The sequence below is a fragment of the Neovison vison genome, chromosome 6, assembly GCF_020171115.1.
Source record: "Neovison vison isolate M4711 chromosome 6, ASM_NN_V1, whole genome shotgun sequence".
In the NCBI taxonomy this organism is placed as follows: Eukaryota; Metazoa; Chordata; class Mammalia; order Carnivora; family Mustelidae; genus Neogale; species Neogale vison.
Genome location: NC_058096.1, coordinates 142,176,063 through 142,193,707, shown reverse-complemented (window position 1 = coordinate 142,193,707; position 17,645 = coordinate 142,176,063). Strand labels below are relative to the sequence as shown.

At 40.2% G+C, this 17,645-nt stretch overlaps 1 protein-coding gene across 7 annotated transcripts in view; it reads left to right on the top strand.

Moving 5' to 3' along the window:
* SATB1 (SATB homeobox 1) overlaps positions 1–17,645 on the top strand; it is a 101,109-nt gene that overhangs the window by 13,564 nt on the left and 69,900 nt on the right. For 2 of the 7 annotated variants that reach the window (XM_044252527.1, XM_044252523.1), the window contains exons 1-5: positions 6,048–7,806; positions 10,503–10,737; positions 14,451–14,627; positions 15,399–15,525; positions 16,313–16,436. In XM_044252527.1, coding sequence (XP_044108462.1) covers positions 10,527–10,737; positions 14,451–14,627; positions 15,399–15,525; positions 16,313–16,436 — 639 coding nt within the window. In that variant the 5' untranslated portion in view covers positions 6,048–7,806; positions 10,503–10,526. Of the gene's footprint in view, positions 1–6,047; positions 7,818–10,502; positions 10,738–12,716; positions 12,742–14,450; positions 14,628–15,398; positions 15,526–16,312; positions 16,437–17,645 lie in introns of those variants that run through there. The other 5 variants (XM_044252524.1, XM_044252526.1, XM_044252525.1 and 2 more) reach the window with 4 other exon arrangements.

The following is a 17,645-nucleotide window of genomic DNA, read 5'->3' as shown; positions in this document are numbered from 1 at the left end:
GATACTGGCACCTGGCTTTACTTCCTAAGATTGCAAGAATCTGTCTTGTACTCTCTCATAGGAACAGTTCTTGGATTCCTTTTCCTGTGATGACAGTGTGAGAAACTCCAGGAACACAGACATAAGTATACCCTCAGAATGCTTACAGACTTGCAGTTCAGAGGAGCAGACAGGTAGATACAGAATATCCCACTGAAAGACCAATAGTGTGAAGGAACATCAAAGGAAGTAACTGAAAGCTGGAGAAGGATTCAGACACAAGAGGTGCAGTCAAGCTGCCTATTAAAGGATATGGCAGAAGGGAGGTCCCCAGGTGAGAAGGGGGAGGAAGGTCACTCCAAAAGCAATGGGGGAAAGATATGGCAACCTGAAACGGTTAATTACTTCAGCAGTGATATCAACATTGGAGGATCAACAGCAATGACAGGAGGCCTTCCTGTCCCTACTCAATTTTGGATGCGAGTCTAGATCAAGATACCAGTTTTGGTGGGATTACTACCATCGTGCCTTGTCAAGGTTATGATTCATACCATAGCGGCACCTAAGGAAGGAGAGGTAGCTTTCAAAAAATTCTGCTCAATAAATTTTTGCTAAAAAAGTTATTTCTGGGTAAAAGACCCAGATACCCTGTCAAGTTCCAGAAGCCATCTATAATGGCTGTTCATTTCCCTTATTCGTCACTCCCCAAACTAGCTTACACATTGGCTTTTCTTTCCTCAGTTTTAATAATGACCCCTACCTATTAAAGCCATATCACAAACTACCAGTGGGTATTCACATCCACCACCAAGCAATCAGGAAATAACTTTTGATCATTATCAGTCTGGCTATAACTGAAACCTCACTTATTAGGGAAAAAACAAAAACAGAAAACCTTAAGCCCCATATTTAAAGTCCATTACCATTTCTCTTTTATCTCCCAGAAACATATTCAAGCCTTTTGCTGTTGTTTTCTGCAGTACAACATTGTTTGTTTGGTATCTGGAACACCCTTCCCTCCCCCCAGTTTGAGTAGGTACCGCTTTAAAGCCATTTCTAATGGCAACTGTGCTTATTTAATTCAGGGGTGGGAATGAGGGTGGGAAATGACCCTGTGGTTTTTAACTTCACCTATGAGCTATTTAAATGTTCATGGAAAGCAGCATTTGAGGTAAATTCATAGAATTCCAAATGTACAATAGGACCCTTTCAAATACAGACACATCTAGAAAGTTGTCTTAAATTTGTGTGCGGCAGCACACAAGCCTTATTCCATGCAACTTTACAGATCTCTGGGCTAATTCTAAAATGGAAACTGATTTCAATTTGGACATCATTAGAATGTCTGAGAGCCATTCAGCACATCTAAGACTCTTCCTGGCTAGGTCCTGGATTTACTTAAATTGTCTTTTATAGAAGTACTCTAGATAAGTGCCCTCTGGGTGGCGGTGGTCTGTAATCTACATTGTCCAACACAATGGCCACTAGCCACATGAGGCTATTGAACATATGAATTGTGACTAAGGAACTAAATTGTAAATTTTATTTAATTTCAGTGAATTCAAATTTAAATGTTATAGCCACCTTTCTCACAGGTTACCGCCTCCTCACTCCTGCAAACTCTAAAAGGAATTATCCTTGCATTTAGTGGTGGAGGCTGGTTGCAAGTGAAACCATCAGCTTTTTGCTCTCATTTATTTATTCGTAGTGTAAATATTGCAAGGACGGTGTATGAATTCCTGGTAATATGGTAGTGAGCAAGACAGTGTGCTCTCATAGGGCTTAGAGTCTAGTATGCGAAACATATATTAAGCTAATAATTACCCAAGTTGTTAATTGACTAAGACTGTGATGACTGTTAAAAAGGAGCAATGAAAGAGGCTGTGAGAAACGGGGGCCATACCTTCTTGTGAGATTAGTCAGAAAGCTTAATCAGAATTCCATTTATTCACTAAGCAAGAAAAGCACCTTCCCTTCCCCAAGTTCAAGGCTGGACCCAGGGATCTCAGAGTGGGGGAGCTAACGTGTGCCATGCCGTGACCTCCAAAGATGTGGGGTCTGTTTGATTGAGCTTCATGCATCCGCATATACTGCAAACTTCTGAACTTCATCAAGTAGATTCTCTCCTAAATTGTGCAGTTGTGATGATGTCAGTCACAGATAAGATGTGAGAAGAAGGGTGCAAATGTTTACAGGATATTGCATTTCCTCTCCAATATATGTTTTGACAAAGTTGTTTGAGTTCCAGCCCCAGCTTTTTCCTCTCTGTTCTTACAAATTTGTATTTGGTCCATTCAAGAAACGATGTGGAAATCAGTCCTGACATTCCAGACAGACAAAATGAGACACATGACAGCAAAACATATGGCTCAAATAGACATCCTTATATGGCCAACACACCATATTCCCAGAAATCATATATGGAAAACACCACCTGCAGCTAAAGCCAAAAAACAAAGAGTTGACATGATAAAAAGAGCAATATGCTACGTAAATTGTGCTGCTCTAAGAGTGTAGAGAGATAGCCAACTGTATTTGAATTTAAAAAGATGAAAAAACAAAACAAAACAAAACATGTCCTTAGAAAGTGCTATGGTAGTAAGCATTGCTTTGCTAACACAGTCACTTGCGAAGTTGCCATATCTTAAAAGCCTTCAAATTCTAAATGCTTTCTCTGTTTATTACAAATGTACATGCTATTCAGAACTCTGAATGTGTTTGAATGCTTTCAGATATCTGCCTGCATATTTATCTTAATATGGTGCCATGTGAAATATGCAGGAGTCCTTTCATTATTAAATTTAAAAAAATCTTGTGTATCTTATATAATATTTTATCTTTGCTACCTTTGTGTAGCCAGTTTGAATGCCTTCTTATGTGATTAAAAAATTGATGCACTCTGTTTTAACTGTACATCCGCATGTTAAATAGTTCATGTATTTGACCTGTAATATTTCATGTTCCTGAGGTTTTCTATTTTGATAGCTAGATTTATTAAGTTTAACTTTTTTTCTATACTTGCTTGTATCTTTATTGCCAAATAAAAGAGGCCTATATTAGAATAAATTGATGTTTTTCCCCCCTCCAGCATAATAGTTTATCCTCACATATGCCTAGGAGGGTGGTATTTTCCTAATAATCCTTCTTCTTCTTTATTTTAACCTGGGTTTACATTGGCCAATGCGCTTTAGCATATTTGTTACAACAAGTGTGCTAAAGAGGGAGATACTATATAATGAAGAAGTTCATCAATGTAATGTACCACTTGGAGGACATAAACCTCCTTGTGTCATTTCTTAAATAGTTCTGAAATAAAGAATGTACTTGAAGGAAAATTAGTGTGTGTGTATGAGAATATGTACAAAATTGTACTATATTGGTATTCTTTATAATAAAGTCATCATTAGAAGTCTCTATCATTTATTTTATCATTTTCCAAGGCCATGTCCATTCTTATTATATTCTGAGGTTGTGTTTAAGAATTCGCTTGTTATACCTGGATAAAAGGTGCTATTCAAATTTTAAAATTATTACTTCAATTCCCATTAGTTATATCAGTATTGGCCAAATCGTTAGGAGACTAAGGCAATCAGGATCTATTTGTCTTGTATTATTTGTGTAAATGATAGGATAAACATATATTTACAATATTCTATTCCACTGTGTTTTAAAATTGACATATTCAGTAGCCCTTTTAAGTCTTCTTTTCTCTGCTCAAGTTCTGTATTATTCAATGACTTTCATTTCTTTTTTTTCTTTTTTTTAAATACTTCACTTGAGCTTAAGTTGCATAGATAAATTTTGTTTTGTAGTCTACTATAGTTTTTCTATTTTCTAAAAATACTATTTTCTAATGCTACTATTTGTAAATTTGCACAGCGTGATACTAGAATGCACTGTTCCTACTGAAAACCAAGCAGGTTTCAGGGAAACATGTCAGGCATCACCAGTTTGAAGCAACTCTTAATATATACATCTTGGAAATTCCTAATTTAACATATCATTGCAAAAATCATTGCCATAGAGATTATTGATGATAACTGGATATCTATGTTTTTCTTTTAAATATCAAATATCTTCCTAAAATAAGCTTAAGTACTTCCATCCACAATACCAATTTGGACACCCTGCTACATTTTTGCCATGTTTGTATTTTTCCTTATTGATTCTTATACTTCAATTAAAAAAATCTTACTCCAAATTTCCCCATGTTTCAGTTTTTTAAAATGTGGTATCATTTGGGCTTTTTGGTTAAGATTGCCTTATATTTTCTTGTTTTTGATGTTGTGTTTTGTTTTATTATCACATGTTCTTCCTTTTGATCAAGGCTTGGGTTTATATGTGCCAAGATTCACGGTTGCCTTCCTCGATTTTGACTAACCTTTCCGGTTTGTGGGTGAAACTTGGGTGCCATTAGACTGATATATTTTCATTGTTTCTCCCAAACTTGTTCTCCCCAGGAGGCCATTATTTCCTATACTTTATCTCCCGCTTTACCTTCTGCTTTTCTTAGATTTCTAATGTAAACAGTGTCTCAAAGACTGTATTGGTAGCTTTAAAGAGCTTAATTTGCATATTTCCCTCTTATCTTTGTACTTGTGCTAACTTGTTGCTTTTTTATGTGTAACAAAATGTTTATCTGACTGATTTTTCTCTTTTCCCTACCAGTGTATTCTGAAAAATAATTCTTACAACATTTTTGTTTTTGTTTAATGATTAACTGCCTTCAGGGTTCTAAGATGTTAGTATTGAAACCCAAGCGGTAAACGCTGCATCTCTGTTGTGAATGAGATTGTAATGTTCTTCACTTTTAGAGGAACTGTATGTAATAGATTTTCTAAATAAGAGGATCATACTTCTGTGCTAATGACCATTAATCTAACTGGGTAACTTACCCTAGATTACAGAAGCATTTATTGCTACGACAGATGCATTTACCACCCCAAACTTTTCTTTCACCCGGTATGAATTAATTTAGGAATGGTGGCGTCTTCTCCTTTGTGATAACAAGTTACATCTCTTTGAAATGACCCAAATTTTGTTTGACTTGGCCACTATGGGCCAGGTATTTCTTCCTCCAGTGTGTTTTATGGCTCAGAAGTGAGAGAGTTTTGAATTGTTTAGATACAGAAAGCTTTTATCTTTTTTTTTTTTTTTTTTTTTTTTTTTTTTTTAACGTCGGCTCTTAATAGTTTGGGATTCAACCTCCTTTGAGGATAAATATTCGCGAGAGCTTTTCAGGGCCCCCGGCCTTTATTCTTGCGCAATGGTTTCTGTACCCTCTGCTCTTCTTCGTAGAGATCTACCTCCCGATAGTCCCCTTCAGCCACTTCCTGAAGTCCCCCTACCTCAGTACTCCGTGCCTGTCACCTGCACGCCCGGGCCCGTCTCCCACGGGGCCAGGGCGCCCTCCCTGCCTGGCCTGTCCCTCGGGTGCCCGCCCGCAACGCTCCCGACATACTCCTTTCTGTGGCTTTTGCGCGCGTGGGTGGTTGGTTAGTTTTCCCCCCTGGCCCTCGCCCCCTCCTCCGTGGTACTTTCTCCCCCCACCCCCCGCCCCCCGCCAGTGGCGCCCCTCCTCCCTCGCCGCTCACTCTCGCACACCTGCCCCTGCCGCCCGCGCGCCGCGCGCTCCCCTCCCCGCCGAGGCGGCCGCTGCCAGGGAAGCCCCCTCTCCCCTCCCCTCCGCGCCCTCCCCGGCGCGCCTGGCGGCGGCCGGCGCTGGCCCTCGCGCGGCGCCCTGTTATTCTCGGTATTGTGTGTAATAAATGTCGGGCCGCCTCACTCTAATCAAGCTCATTACAAATTCTTGCGCGCCCGGGGCCGGAAATCGTGCGCTCCCCCCCACCCCTTCCCTCACTCATTCACTAGTTACTTGTCTTTCTGCTTTTTAACTCGCCGCCCCCGCCCCCTCCCCCAATCCCGGCCCTCCAGCCCGGGTTTTAATCCCCATCCCTATTCCGCCTTCTCCTTGCACCCTGCCCCCCCCCCCCCGCCGCCTTCCTCCTCCGCTCCGCACCCCCTTCCTCCTCCTCTCCCTCCCCCCCTCCTCCTCCGCCGCCGCCGCCGCCACTTTCTCGCTCGCTCCCGCTCCCCGGACGCGGCGGATGAGCCGGCCCCGCTGGGGAAGGGCTCGGGGCGGCGGCGGGCGGCCGGGAGGAGGCTGCGTGCTCGGGGCTGGGGCTGCGAGCGGGGTGATTTTGTATTAAAATGAGGAGGAGGAAGAAGAGGCAGCCACAGCGGCGGCGGCGGCAGCAGCAGCAGCAGCAGCGGCGGCAGGAACAGCGGCGTAGAGGGCTGCAGCCCGGGCGGACGCGCGGAGCCGAGCTGGGCACGGCGGCGGCGGCGACAGCGGCCGGGATGAGTCAACTAATAATTTAATGGGGGCAGAGACGGCAGCGCGGGGGAGAGCGAGCGAGAGCGAGCGAGGGAGAGAGAGAGAGAGAAGCAGCCCCGTCCGGGGACTCGCGCTCACACGCACGCACACACACACAAACACACACACACACCTCTCCCTGTGCCACCCAGCAACAACCGGCCTCGTCACAACAACAGCAACAGCCGCCCTCTAGCCCAGCCCGGGGACCGAGCATAAAGCCGGGGCGACTCCAGAGGACGCTTCCCACCCCCTCTTGCATTTCGGGAAACTCCTCATCAGTTTTGTTGGGGTTTCTGGGTTTCTTTTCCCCCCAAGTCCTAGTGCCATTGTGGTGCTCGTTGTTTACCTCGGACTCTGGCTGAGTGAGAGCTTGGCGACTTTTTGGGGGGAGGGGGCGGGGAGTTTGTTGCTGCTGAGGCGGTGGAGGTGGCTGGGGGTGCCTTCTGATTCCCTCCCCCTCCCCCCAAACCCTCTTTCTCTTTCCCTACTCACTCGGCTCCCCAGGCGCTCGCAGCCCCGCGTCAATGGGCTGGGAGAGGGTCCTCGGGGCTGCTATAAGCGAGGGCCGAATCAAAAGTGGCATTTCAGTGCCTTTCCGGGGTTCTTTCCGCGACCTTCTGCCCCCCACCCTCGCTGTCCCCCGGTAGATGCCCTCGTTGGGGTTGCGAGGCTGTGGGAAGAAAGTTTAAGGTTTGTTAATAATTAGTCGCAATTGTTGGGGAGGGGGTGGGGGCGATTGGAAGGGAGGCGAGGTGGCCTTCCCCTCTCAGCCTTCTCCGGGGTTATTGGAGAATAATATTGCAAGTGACAGCCAGAAGTAGACTTTCTGTCCTCACACTGAAGAACCCGAGCGAGCAGGAGGGAGGGAGGGAGCGAGAGGACCTTTTTTTCCCTTTCTGAAGACCTTGTCCGCAGTGGTTTTTTTTTTTTTTTCTTTTAAAGAGAATCCTCAGTCACCACCTCGCCTCCCCAGCATCACCACAGTGTACAGCTCATAACGGGTTTTGCTTTGTTTTTACGATTTTCCCCCCAACGAATCACTTGTCAGATCAATTTTATCTTCTCCCTCCTCCCTACTTCCCACTCTCCCCTCCTCCCCCATCGAAAACCCGGTTCTCTGAGGTTAGACATTTTACAAACCATATATATTGTTTTTCGAATTGTGATTTTTTTTTTTTTTTTTTACCCCCTCTCCCATGGCTACTCTTCTAGACGTTTATTTCTGCCCTTCCCCCGCTTAGGGGGGCGGGGGTAGGGGAAGAGAAAATAATACAATTTCAGGGGAAGTCGCCTTCAGGTCTGCTGCCTTTTTTTTTTTTTTTTTTTTTTTTAATTAAAAAAAAAAAAAGACATAGAAAACATCAGTCTTGAACTTCTCTTCAAGAACCCGGGCTGCAAAGGAAATCTCCTTTGTTTTTGTTATTTATATGCTGTCAAGTTTTGAAGTGGTGAGTTTCAGGTCGGTTTTGCTAATTTCACTCAGTAAAACTGCAGTGTTTCTGTTTCTAGATAGTACTTTGCTTCTTTGTCTCTTTAAAAGGTCACAGTGAAAGCTTGGCCTGGATCGTGCCGGCCATATGGAATGGATAAGGGCACAGTCTCTTAAAATGTGATTATGGGGTTCTTTGGGGGTAAATGAGGCGATCCAGCAAGGAACTCGTTGAAAAAGATCCCACATTGCAAAAAATAGGTTGTCGAAACCGGAATTTCGTGTTTTTCTTTTTCTTTTTGGGGGAAATAATAGCTTTATCTGAGTTCACTGTTTTATTCAAAAATTATCGTAGATGGACTTGGTTTATGGACAGGGAAATGGGATTTTGAGAAAGTAGCCTGCATTCAGTGTGACAACCAGACGTTACACTAAAATGTGTTTTAAAATGTGTAACTCAAAAGAAACTCCTCAGCCTGGCATCTGTTGAGACCGTAGTTAGTTCCCGTACTCAGTCCAGCAGGCCCCTTGGAGGCTGCTCTTTCCAAGACCAAACTGAGGTTTAGTGAACTTTAGCCTTGGGCATAGAGTTTAAATGAGTAAATTAGGTGTTTTATGTGCATGTAATTTTGCTTTATAATGTAAAGCTTTTTACAAGATGACTGAGTATTTAATAGACTTTTATAGGTGGGTGTTGGAAGGATAATTTTGCATGACCTATATGATGTTTTGATTGTCAATACATTAACTAAATTATAATCTATCACTTTCATTTGCTGTACAGCTTATAATGCTGTTAAGCCTCATGACTACTTAATATGTTTTGTTGCATTAACTTTGATGCTGTTGTCTACCCCCCCTTTTTCTCAAATTGCCCCACGGGTTAAGTATTTTCTTTTCAAATCATATGTTTTAAAATTCATCTTCTGCTCTAGGGTAAGGCAACCAATTTCAGAAAAAGCAGCTCTGTATTATAATCCACATGAAACATTAGAAGCAGTGTTTTGAATAAGTTAATAATCACCACTCTCTAATTTTGGCTTTAGACTGTAGTTTAATATAATGGAAAAGAGTAATCTTGATAAAAAGTGGTTAAAAGAGGCACATTTATTGTTAATGAACCTCATAACCAAAAACAGATGGGACCTCGATCAACGGTAAACCTTTAGTTCTCAGCGTGCCACCCTAGAGTACAAGGATAAATAGCTATTATTTCTCAAACTTTATAGTTCTTCATTTGGCATTCTTAAGGTTGCTTTTAAACCTACAGATTACCATTCTCCCCCCACCCCCATTCACCTCTTTTCTTGATTATAATAGACAAAGTAATCAATGGTTAAAGAGGGAAAAAATGCTTACAGAAAGGCCATGCTAATACAAGCTGGCTTTCAACAAACACAGATCTCAATAGCTTCTTTGGTACAATAATTTTTTTTTTTAAAGTACAAGATATGTTGAATTACCAGACAGCTGGAGGAAAGTGGTAATTATTATACTTTCTTTGGCTTTCCTAAATATGATCCCCTCTCCCTTAGTATTGGTGAGTTCCATACTTAAAGTACTATGAAAGTTTATAAAATAATTCTGCTAAACCTGTTCTTATATAAGTTCAATTAAAACTGCATTTTAGAAGTGACTTTGATATTGTATTAATTGCTTTGTTATACAAGTATGAAAATGGATGTCCAATGTATAATATAACTGAAAACAATTATCTGCTATGTTTTTTCTGAAGTCAATTAGGATGTAGACTTCATTGCATACCAAGATTATTTTTAAATGCTAATGACTGTCTTTTACCAAAATCATCAAGATTTTTTTTAAAAAAAGTAAATTTGGCACTTTAGTATGTACATCACAAAGTATTTTCAAGTTTTTTGCTATTTAAATTGTTAACAGCATTCTATTACTAAGAGACACCTAAATATTGACACTAAAACATGTAAGTTGTAATGCTTCAGCACCTGGGGTATTTGAAGAAATCCTCCATCTCTTTCAATTTTCTTAAGGTTGATGTGATCCAGTCACATGTTTGAGCCAGGACCTGACTAGATCTTTAACAGGTCATGTAATTCTTAAAACTTAAGCAGTAGAAAACTTTCTGTGGATTAACCTGTAAAGCCAATGAGGAGTTTAAAAAGCAGATATTTGCTACCTTGTTTTGAGGTGGTATATATAGATATATATATATTTCTTCATAAAAGTTAAATTGTGTAAAAGCGTAAACATGTACATCAGATTTAATTAATATTTTGGACTGTGATCATCTTCCTATTCTTGATTAAAGTGTTACTATTGTGTTCTGTAATGAGTTTCTGATTTTTAAAAATTGGGACTACATAAATATGTTGTTTTCTTTTTAGCCATACTTGTGGTAATTCTTATTCTAAAAGTAAGCCCATTTCCTCCAACTTAGTTTTGTTGGTAGGTGACAAATTACCTTTTTATTCTAATATGTGTAGCTATAGTTTCCACAAATTATTCTGTTAACTTGCATGGAAATGTAATACTGTTATCTGAAAACATAGTAACATCTGCAGTATATTATTTACCTAGTTAAGCAATTTTACAAGTGTATTGTATTTGTGGAGAGAAATAGCTAGGGATAAAATATTTACTTGGTGTATCATATATAATATATAGAGAGAGGGTGAGGGGGAGAGAGAGAGACCCCCCCATCCAATTATAACATGTCTTCTTTTTAAATTCTGGCAGGTGATCTTTAGAGGGTAACTGAGTATGGATCATTTGAACGAGGCAACTCAGGGGAAAGAACATTCAGAAATGTCTAACAATGTGAGCGATCCGAAGGGTCCACCAGCCAAGATCGCCCGCCTGGAGCAGAACGGGAGCCCGCTAGGAAGAGGAAGGCTTGGGAGTACAGGTGCAAAAATGCAGGGAGTGCCTTTAAAACACTCGGGCCATCTGATGAAAACGAACCTTAGGAAAGGTAAATACTTTCGAGCCAAATCCTGGAAAGCTACAAGCCCTTGTGTCTACTCAAGGCCACTTTGTGTGGGGGTGGAGAGGCAGAACATGTCTTTGTATGTTCTTTTCCTTGATTCTCTTGCTGATGTGAAGTTAGTTAATTCCAGGCTGCTGTGTCAGTCATGTTTGGAAAGTGTAGGCTCTGTGCTTGACTGGACCAGCTTGCCCTGCTATAGAGTGGAATCATTGGATGTTTGGATGAGGACTGAGTTAAATGTAATGGCCTTCATTATACAAGGCTTCCATTGATAAGGTGTTATTGTAGTAGAGGATATGTAGGTGGCTGTTGCTTAAACTAACCCCGATTAAGAATAAGGCACTTAGATTGTTTGAGGACTGCCTTAGGTTTTTGCAGAGGGTTACTAGCTAGCTGTAAGTCATTTTCAGACATAATGGGCATCTTATGAGATACGATGTAAAAGTTTTGTGATGTCATTTTTTTGTGTGGCTTCTTTTCTTAAGAGCAAATTTATTATTTAGCACTGAAAAACCTGATGATTCTAGTTTTTGATTTTTGCTATGGTTGAGTATTTTTTGATAAAGGAAGGGCAGACTTAGGCAAGTTTATAAAGGAAAGATAGTAACTGTGTGACTCCTTTCTACCCATTTTTTATTAAATTGATGAAGTTTAACAACTTTGACTGTGTCCAGCCCTGCTCTTTATGTAGATCAGTGCCTATGCTGGGTATAACGTGTGTGTCTCATAATGGTCTTTATTTTGTCTCTGAATAACTGTGTTTGGGATTCAGATTTTTCCTTACATTCGCTAAGTGAAGGATAAAAATGCTGTCTTTTAGCAACCAAGAATATTAAGTAGATAAAGTTAGAAGGCAGAGGAATTTCATTGTGTTTGATGCATAACATTTATCATACAATCATTTATTTTTTTCTTGGTTTGGCGAAAACAAAGAATATATTGATCCTGAAATGAACAGACACAGCAGTCCGTATTGTTAGATCTTTATCTATTAAAAATGGAAAAACAGCACTTCAGCAAATTCTTTGGCCTCTACTCATGATTACCCTATTTATTGATTGTTTGCCAAGAATGTATGCATCTTAAGAAAGCCAGGGTAAGAGCATTAAAAATATAATTTATTACAGCTTTTCAAACTGAGTGCATTAATATTGTACTGTGAAGCACTGGGGCTCTATAAAAAAGACTTTCTGACGCCTGCAAACATATAAGTTCCATAAATTCCTAAATAGGAGATTTCAGCTGTCTCTGGTATTATGTGATATTTGCACAGCAAACTTTAATGCCAGGACAGTTTTAGACAAGGATTCTACAGACTTCACTGCTCCTTATGGCAGACGTGCTGTTTACACAGGCTCATAAACCTTCAGCAAAAGCTTCTAAGACTGCCTCCAGGTTTAAATCATGTGGTATTTTTAGCATTCAGCAGTGACCAGTGCACTCCCCTTTTCATGCTGGAAGGTTATGAAGTTGCTGTAGTTGGAAGTCTCGCCAAACACTGGCACAAATAATCAGTTCAGAGAAGGCTCCTGTTCAGCATTACTCGCAGGATCAGGAAGGCAAGGGTGACAAGTTTGCTAGAAGGCTTAGCAGCTAGATTTGTCGTGAAATGATTCTCTTGTCACTTTATCAATAGCCACCTTAATTATCTATAGGGTATCTCTAAATAGAGTTCAAAGTAAATCCAATATGTTTCAACAGTTTTCAAGACCTATAGTTATTTTCATAGATCTAGGGAGCATATAGTAGAACACGTATGTATCATTCTGCAAGAGAAAAATCAATGCATATGTTTTTGTTGTACTAACCCAACTCTTTGAAGCCATCAGAACAGGGGGAGGAGAAACCAAAGTACAGTAATTTCACTTCCTGCTGAAATTTTTTTTTTAAACATTGCTTTCATAGTGCCTTACTTTAAAAATATAGTTTAATTGTAGAAGGTTCTCAGCTTGCTTCAAACAACAAAATTACTAAAGCTTTTTGGTAGTGGTGAGTGTGTGTGTGTGTGTGTGTGTGTGTGTTTAATCTTATTTTTTATGAGCATGGTTTCTGTTTGACAGGTGCTAGATAAAAATTGTGGCTGAAATGAAAAAGCCCTACTTAAGAAAAAGAGGTTGGGTGTTTTTGTTTATTTGTTTAGGAAATTTTGCCAAAGTACCTTCACGCCAAGGAAGAAATCACCAGTTTGCTCGTTGCTATTTTTGCTGTGGTCTTCCCAAGTCTTCTTCTGATCCCTGACAGGATCTCTCTCTGGTATAAAACAGATGAATGAATGACAAGAATATTGGCAAGCTCTGCGGCTTGTTTTTCATACCTAGCCTGTTGGGTACCTCCGAATGAGTTTGTGAGATTTTCTAACTAAACCTAAAGGGGTTTATTTGTCAGAGCTAGAATCTCTAGTGATCAGTTCACCAAGGCTTTGGTGAAGATGCACGTGTAAAAAAATGTAGCTGCTTTACTGCCGGCTTTTGTTCAGCATAAACAAGAAAATAGAGCCTTTTTAAAGGGCATCCCTGGTGTCAGGAGGAAATCCTGATTTTGAGCTCGGGTTGGTATGCACTAGAAATCTCTAGAAGTTGGTAGGATTCTGTGAGTCCAGAGGGTAGATCCTTATAGAGGCATTAATGTTATAGGACTAATTGGGGATCCTGGGTGCCCTGTTAAAGTAACCCTTGTCATCATTTATGCTAAAGATGATACCCTCCTGGCAGTTTGCCACAGTACAGTTCAGATGCATCTGCTTTTAACCCTTTTCCGTATATCACTGGAAGTCTGACAGTACGCTGCATAAACACCTTGAGTACTACAGCATTCCGTGATTTCAGTTTCTAGAAGCCTCTTTTCTGACGGTGGTGTGGCCTGTGCTTATTAATAATCTGGCTACTGAGTTATTACACTGGATTAAAGTAAATAAAGAGAGAACACATCAGATCTATGCAGATTCCTTTATCCTAATATGTCATTCGGAGGCCACTTTCCTTTTCTCTCTTTCATAACATGCAACAAAGATTGTTCATTTTCAAGACCTGTGGTTGCTGTGATATCTTTTTAGTCAGGTGGATTAAATGAGTGGCCAATAAATAAATCTTATTTATTTACATTGTGCGCATATTGAAATCATATATTTTGGACATCAGTTTGGTTAAGTTTGGTGTTTCTTTTATGGAACTGTTAAGGAAAGATCTTCACAAAGGAAGAAAATGCTGAAAATGTTAGAGTCAGAGAAAATTTGGACACAAATAGGAGAAGTTTAATGTTAACAAAAGCATGTAGGAAGCGTGAAGGTGGGTTCTTCTGAAGACAACTATAGTGAGTTAAATTTGCACCCTGTATACCACTCACAGCAGATCAGACAAGACACTTCTCTCTCGTCAGCATTATTATTTTGATCAAAAAGGTAATTCTGCATTGGTTGATTTTGGAAAATGCACTGCTGATATTCAAGCAGAGCCCAGGTTGTCTTAGGACCAAGTTCACATTCTATTTAACTATCCCTCTTACAACTTTAAACAATAAAAGAGTGTGTATATGTTTGTGTGTGTGTGCTTGTATTTCTGTACCCTGTCTGCCTTGGAAACACAGTCTCCCCTTCTCTCCCTGTTGGGAAGATTTATTTTCATGGTTGAGTTTTTCCTCCCCCCAGATTGCATTTCTGAAGATTGTTGGTTTGCGTCTCTTTTTCTCCGTCTCTTGGATAGGAACCATGCTACCAGTTTTCTGCGTGGTGGAACATTATGAAAACGCCATTGAATACGATTGCAAGGAGGAGCATGCGGAATTTGTGTTGGTGAGAAAGGATATGCTTTTCAACCAGCTGATCGAAATGGCATTGCTGTCTCTGGGCTATTCGCATAGCTCTGCTGCCCAGGCCAAAGGTAAATAATGCATACGTGGGGTTGGAAAAATTGCTTGGCATCCTTTGTTTACTTTGCAGAGAAAGCCCTGAATATTTTTATTCAAAGAACTGTAGCCTGTGTGTTACATTGGTTCCTTATAGACTGTGGGTTTAAAAAATTGGCTTAATTCAGTTTGGTTTAGTTAACACACATTTTGCTCGTGTGGAATGTCGAGGTGGATTTTTTTTTTAAATTACTTCGGCTGAATCATTAGTATGCTTATTGACCTTAATAATCTGCTCCACTGAGGACCCACAAGGAAGTGAGGAGCGTATTTGAGCAGATGGACTGTTGAGAGTCAATTTGCATTTATGACTGAATATCTAGTTCTGTTTCTTTTATTCTGTTTCTGATGGTTTTATGGGCTGTAAAGTATTTTTCAATGCTGATTCCCATTGCAATAGAGAATCTTATCTAAATCGTAAAGCCATTTAGAACTGGTTCAGCTATGTCTTATTAGAACTTCCTGTAAGTTAGGAAAATGTGGCCTATGCATGGGTTTTATTGATGGGGTTTTATTTCCAAAATAATAAACAACCCTACAGTCATTTACATAATTTCACAATTTGGAAAGCTAAGCTGTGAATATTTTCATTGACCTGCCTTTTAGAGGGAAGGGAATCATTCAAACAGAAATAACAATATTGCTTGTGGTGGGGGCCATGAAAAACACCACCACCACCACCTTCTCCTTGAAATATTATCTAAAAGGTAAAATATTTAGTGGCATATTCTCTTTATCTGGAATAGGGCTAATCCAGGTTGGAAAGTGGAATCCAGTTCCACTGTCTTATGTGACAGATGCCCCTGATGCTACAGTAGCAGATATGCTTCAAGACGTGTATCATGTGGTCACATTGAAAATTCAGTTACACAGGTGAGTCGGGACGGCGGTTCTAGGGTAGAACATTCAATGTGCCTGATCTTTTGAAATAAAGCATCTCTGGTCAGCCTTTGATTTTTATTTACTTTGTGTTTCAGAAAGGTTAATGCAAACTGATTTCATTACTTTATCCCTTCTGCTTAATTTTACTAACTTCAACGTATATTTAAAAGCAGCCTCTCCCCCCACCCTGCTCCCTTACCGCCCCACCCCCGCCAAATTTGTAGGTTTTGTGCAGGATATCAAAAGACAAGACTTTTTATATTTAGTCAATTAAATGATGCATTATAAGAAGGCATTTTACATAAAGTTTACTTAAGAGAAAAATATTTTTGCATATCATGAACAGTGCCATCTGTGTACATTTTGTGAAAGAATGCCTTATTCACTATTGCCGTGATCTTATTTATATATTTTTTTTTTACCATTTTAATTCGTATGAACAGAGTCACGAATGGAAAACGGTTAATACGTTAATGCTTTTCACGATGGCTCGTGAGAAAGCAGTACACCTTAAATTGTCTTCCCAAGCGCATCAGAGCAGGAAGGTAGAAGTAACATGAAAAAATAGCCACCACAGGCAGCTGATGTATAATTCATGCATCGATACAGCAGATGTGTTGTATAAAGTAATTAACTAATCGGAACAATCAGGAGACCGAGAGCAATCTCCAGATGCATCTGTTTGATGCGCAAAATGAAATCTGTCTGTCTTAAAGGAATGTTCTGCAGCGGGATGCAATCTTGTAATAATCCCCTTTCTAATCTATGTCTCAAATAGTTGCCCCAAACTAGAAGACTTGCCTCCCGAACAATGGTCGCACACCACAGTAAGGAATGCTCTGAAGGACTTACTGAAAGATATGAATCAGAGTTCGTTGGCCAAGGAGTGCCCCCTCTCACAGGTACTGAGCATAGCATGTAATGAATGATAAGCCGTCCTGGGCAGCCCTGATTTGAGGTTTGATGGGGCTCCATAGTCTAAAGCAACTGGTATCTGAAGCGAGACTGTCATAATTGCAGTGTCTTGACCACTGGTGACTTTAAACAGTGTACCTGATTTATTCTGAACAGAGTCTTTACGCTTTTTCTCCCTTGGGGAAAAGAGTGAAGGAGAAACAGCTCAGCAGAAGACTGTGCTAGCTTGTTTTTCGATCCCTCTTCTGAGTGCTCTGAGCATGGAAACTACATTCTCCTGAGTGCCCTTATTTAAGAAAGAGTAAAGGTGGTATAACTTCCAGGAACCTTGGGTGTGTGGGAAGGTCAGTGAGAGTGTTCATACAAAGCCTTCGCTGTGATACCTGAATAAAATAAGGGGACAATTTTGGGATATTATGTTCATTACAAAAAGGGGGGAGATAAGCATTTAGATTAAGTATTTATAAAAATAAGAAGTTTCTTCCCTGTAACTAAAGATTGAGAAGTTAGTTATTTGGGGGGATTTTGTCACCAGTTTTGTGGCATTGGTTTGGTTTACTTTTTTTGTTTTGCTTTTTGGTGGAATTTTTTTTTTCCCCCTCTGAGATTCCTGTCATATCATCAGAGACTCTTCAAACAAGACAAAGATTTATTATTATTGTACTTGATATTTTAGAATGAATTTTGGTGAAGCATAACTAAAACTCTAGATAGAGACTGCCCGTGTCTCTAAATTTAAAACCAAACATGATTTTTGATAATGCTCAGCTGATTTCACATAAAAAAGGGTGCTGTGAACCTGCTCTTAATGGGCTGCTTGTGTAGTCACTACATAATTGTGTTAGAATGCCATCCTTCAGTGTCAAACCCAACGTGAGGTCATCGCAGGATACAGTATAATTCGAGTACGATCTAACTAGATTTTTACCCCATTTTGAAGTTGTTCTTTTATTTTCAAGTTCAAAATGTAATTCTGAATGTTAGTCTATCAGTCACTTGAATGTGAACCATATGATTCTGCTATAAAGGTTTCTGCAACTGAGATATTCTCAAAATGTATTTCCAGTGTGATGGCTCCAGAGGGTACTAGTACCTTCGGAAGGAAGCTTTGTGGGCTTTTGTGCTGCTGTTTTATGGAAACTCCACGCATCTCAGGTTACAGACCATCAGCTTTCCTTTGATATGTGTTAGCAGTT